This window comes from Cyprinodon variegatus, unplaced genomic scaffold (genome assembly GCF_000732505.1).
Source record: "Cyprinodon variegatus isolate N-32 unplaced genomic scaffold, C_variegatus-1.0 Scaffold207, whole genome shotgun sequence".
NCBI lineage: Eukaryota > Metazoa > Chordata > Actinopteri > Cyprinodontiformes > Cyprinodontidae > Cyprinodon > Cyprinodon variegatus.
In genome coordinates this window covers 1008002-1011531 of record NW_015150660.1, presented here as the reverse complement: position 1 = coordinate 1011531, position 3530 = coordinate 1008002, and the positions used below count along the sequence as shown (strand labels likewise).

Sequence of the window (3530 nt, the reverse complement as noted above, 5' to 3'; positions counted from 1 at the left end):
GGGTTAGTATCAAGTGACTGACTCAGCCATTCAAAAATATTCCACTTCTTTGTCCTAATATACTCCTGGGTCAGTTTGGATTTATATTTCGGGTAGTTGTGTTATGCGATTAAAGTTTTTAATCGTGTTGAATAAAGGCTTTGTAATTAATTTATTACAATTAATTGCATTTTAAATAAGTAATATCAACAAAATAAAACAACTTTTTAATTAAAAAAAACTTTTTTGCTCCTAATTTAAGGACTTAACTATCATATGAGCACAGCTACAAATATATTTTTTGTATTCAATAGACTATTTGGGTTATTCAACCAAATAGGTTGACAGTTGTAATAATTTAGCTTTAAATAAGAATCCCTGATATTTTAAGCAACTTGAAAAAATGCACTTCTATAGAAGTCCATGAACATTAATTATAGAACAATTCCTTCCACTAACATCTTAAAATATATAAAGCAGGCTGTAAGAGTTTTACATTCGCTGTAAACAGAAGATAAGGTTTCATTTCTTATACTGAAAGAACTAGGACAGTTCAGCTCTGCGTAAATCATTGCCTAACAATCACTATTCAATGTGCAGCATTTAGTGCAATTTAAAAATTTGTGTAATTTGTATTTGTAGAGAAAAGTTCTTCCTGAGTTACACTTAAGTAATGCACTTTTTGCATATCAAGTTCACAAGTGCTTTCTTTCTCAGAATGTACCTAACTGAACATTTTGCCACTTTTATAACTTCAGCCTTTTGTCAGATGGTTTTGCTCTGTTTTCAAGCTTAAGGAGGGCTTGTTTCACCTGTAAGGAGAGATCCTTTCAACAAATATTTTCTTCACAGGAAACTCTTCCAAACTCGAGCACCACATCTTTAAATCTTTATCAGGCTATTTTTTCTGCTTGACTGAGAATTACAATTAACAATTAAGTGCCCACACCTGCCCTTGAAAAAGTTTTTGACACAAATGTCTAAATGCTTTCGGTCTTTTTAAAAACAAAGTGGCACAAGATGAGAGGCCAGAACCTATACACCCTTCATTCAATTTTAATGTGGTTACACTCAGATCAAACCTGGAAGTCTGGAGCTTTTGCCCATTTAACTTGAATATGTTTCAGTAAATGATAATGAAAGGGACAAAATTTGTATAGTAAGATTGTTTTCATGTTTCATGATTGTTTCAACAAAATGATTTAACAAAACTTTTTAACTGGGAGAACAGTTCAGAATGTGTAACAGCAGTTTAATTTAGATATTGCTTTAATATATTTGTTGTTTTATAAAAAGGGTATAGTTACATTATATGCATATACAGAAGACCAAAAACAACTCATACCCTTATACTAAGTTTGTGTCTTTATTGTTGAAACAGACTCAGTCTCATAAACAGAAACACTTATATAAGCACGATATTGTATGTCCATTACAATTACAATTGTCCATTCCATTAGTGAAACAAGATATTTCTCATATCATACTTCAGTGTCTAAAATTTTTGTAAGATAATGAAGTCAATTAAAACTGTAGAAAGTGTCAGAGGAAACACTTTTTCCCCCCAACATGAAAAACTGAAACGTCTATGTACTCATATTATACTATCCTTAACATATACTTGCAAACATTTTCATTGGAATTTAAGTATAAGTTGTTTTTTTCTTTTTTTTTTATATCAGTCAAGTCACGCTGTTGTACAATTCTTTATCTTTACTTTTGTTTTAGAAAATATTTTAAATAATTTTTTCATTGATACCCTGATTTCATGTGTCTGTAGAACATAAATGATTGGATTCAACATAGGTGGCAGGACAGAGGTCAGAGATAAGTTTATGATCCTGTTGTTTGGATGTATTTTTTCCATCAGTGTAAATGTCATCAACAGTGGAGTAAAATAGACAACTACTAATGAAAGATGAGCTACACATGTCTTGAAGGCTTTGATTCCCTCTTGAAATGTTGCCACTTTAACTAGAGTATAACTAATATATAGGTAACTTAAAAGGATAAAAACAAGTGGAATCCAAAAAATAACAACAGGATAAAAAAATGCAATCACGTCATTTGGAAAATTGTCATTGCAAGCAAGTCTGTAGATCTGACCGTGGTCACAGAAATAGCTCTTAATAACCAAAGATTTACAGAAGGAAAGTCTTGTTAGAAGGCCAACTGAAATTAAGACAGCAATAATAACAAAGATCCAGAAAGATGCAATCAAAGACATCATTGACTTGTGGGTTACTTTCACTTGATAGTGAAGAGGAAATATGATAGCAACAAGTCGGTCATAGGAGAGAGCAACCAAATTAAAAGACTGCATTGAAAGGCAAGTGTAGCAGAAAAAAAGGAACGTCAAACAGTCATTATATGGAATTATGTTATGGTTAAACAGAAAGACATCAATTACTTTTGGTACCAGAGCAGAACTCCCTAACAGATCAACAAAAGCAAGATTAAAAACAGCAACATACTTTGGAGTTCTTAGATTGTGATCTAGATATATTAGAGCCATTACAGCTGTGTTACCCACCACAGATATTATATATAGGAAAAAGAGAAATATATAGTAGTACTTCATATTAGGTAAGCCAATAAATCCATTTATTATAAAATATGCTGGACGCACAAAAGTTATATTTTTTCCAAAGGCAGGATTAAATAGTTCCTTCATTGCAGTCCTTCAATAGTTCATAAACTACCACACATCTCCTCTGTGACAATACGTTCTCCTCTGTCAGAAAAAGAGACGCTTATGAGCTCTTACCACAATCTCATCTGGTAGATTTCTGTCAGACTTTTAAATGATGTAACAGAGGTGGTTTAAGAGAGAAGAAATGAATCTCACCTGGTGCCATTATATAGGTTGTCAATGTCTATTCCAATGAGTGTACAAGACACATGGGAACAGTGTGTCTTGTGTACATCTCTTTCAGTGTAAAAATGATCAAATCTTGATACATTCTGGTGTGGTGCATTCAGTATTTTTTGGGGAATTTGCTCTTTTCAATCCTGTGTTACACCAAATGTGTTTATTTTAATGAAATAGAAAATTGTCTGCACCAAATTCAGACTTCTTCCTTTATTTACACGTTGGCCTGTATGGAGAATATATAACATCAATTGTTTTCAGTGGTTAAAGTGAAAATGAAAGTAACATACAGTTAAATTTAAATATACATATTTCTTTTAAACTTTAGCATTTCTCTCTGCCTTGCCTTATGAGATTCTGTTCTTCCCTTGTTTATATTTTTCTGTTGAACCACAGTTCACAGTTTCCTTACAGTCCCATAGAGGTCTAAAGAACACTGTTTTTTTTTACTTTTTGTACACACAGGCAGTCAAACACAGATACCTTTCCACCTTAGCAGACTGAAACACTGGTAAAATGCCTTCATTACCACAAAAGATCAAAATATACCTTAAAGTTTTAAGACTATACAAATTTCATTCTTGCTGTAATTCTTTTGCAGTTAGTCAAATGATATTGACCACCTGTCTTCTTAAAATTTCATGCAATGTACTTCTTTGACCACATCTAGGTGATGTAT

The 3530-nt window shown here is 32.2% G+C and overlaps 1 protein-coding gene across 1 annotated transcript; it reads right to left on the bottom strand.

Moving 5' to 3' along the window:
- Nucleotides 1–1666: 1666 nt before the first annotated feature.
- On the bottom strand, nt 1667–2774 carry LOC107088109 (olfactory receptor 1-like). Its single transcript, XM_015380056.1, has one exon. It carries the CDS (start codon nt 2651–2653, stop codon nt 1667–1669), a length of 987 nt encoding a protein of 328 aa, XP_015235542.1. The 5' UTR covers nt 2654–2774.
- Between the last annotated feature and the right edge of the window lie 756 nt (nt 2775–3530).

Coding starts and splice junctions, on each gene's coding strand:
- LOC107088109 (XM_015380056.1), bottom strand. CDS start 2,653: ATGAAGGAACTATTTAATCCTGCCTTTGGAAAAAATATAACTTTTGTG.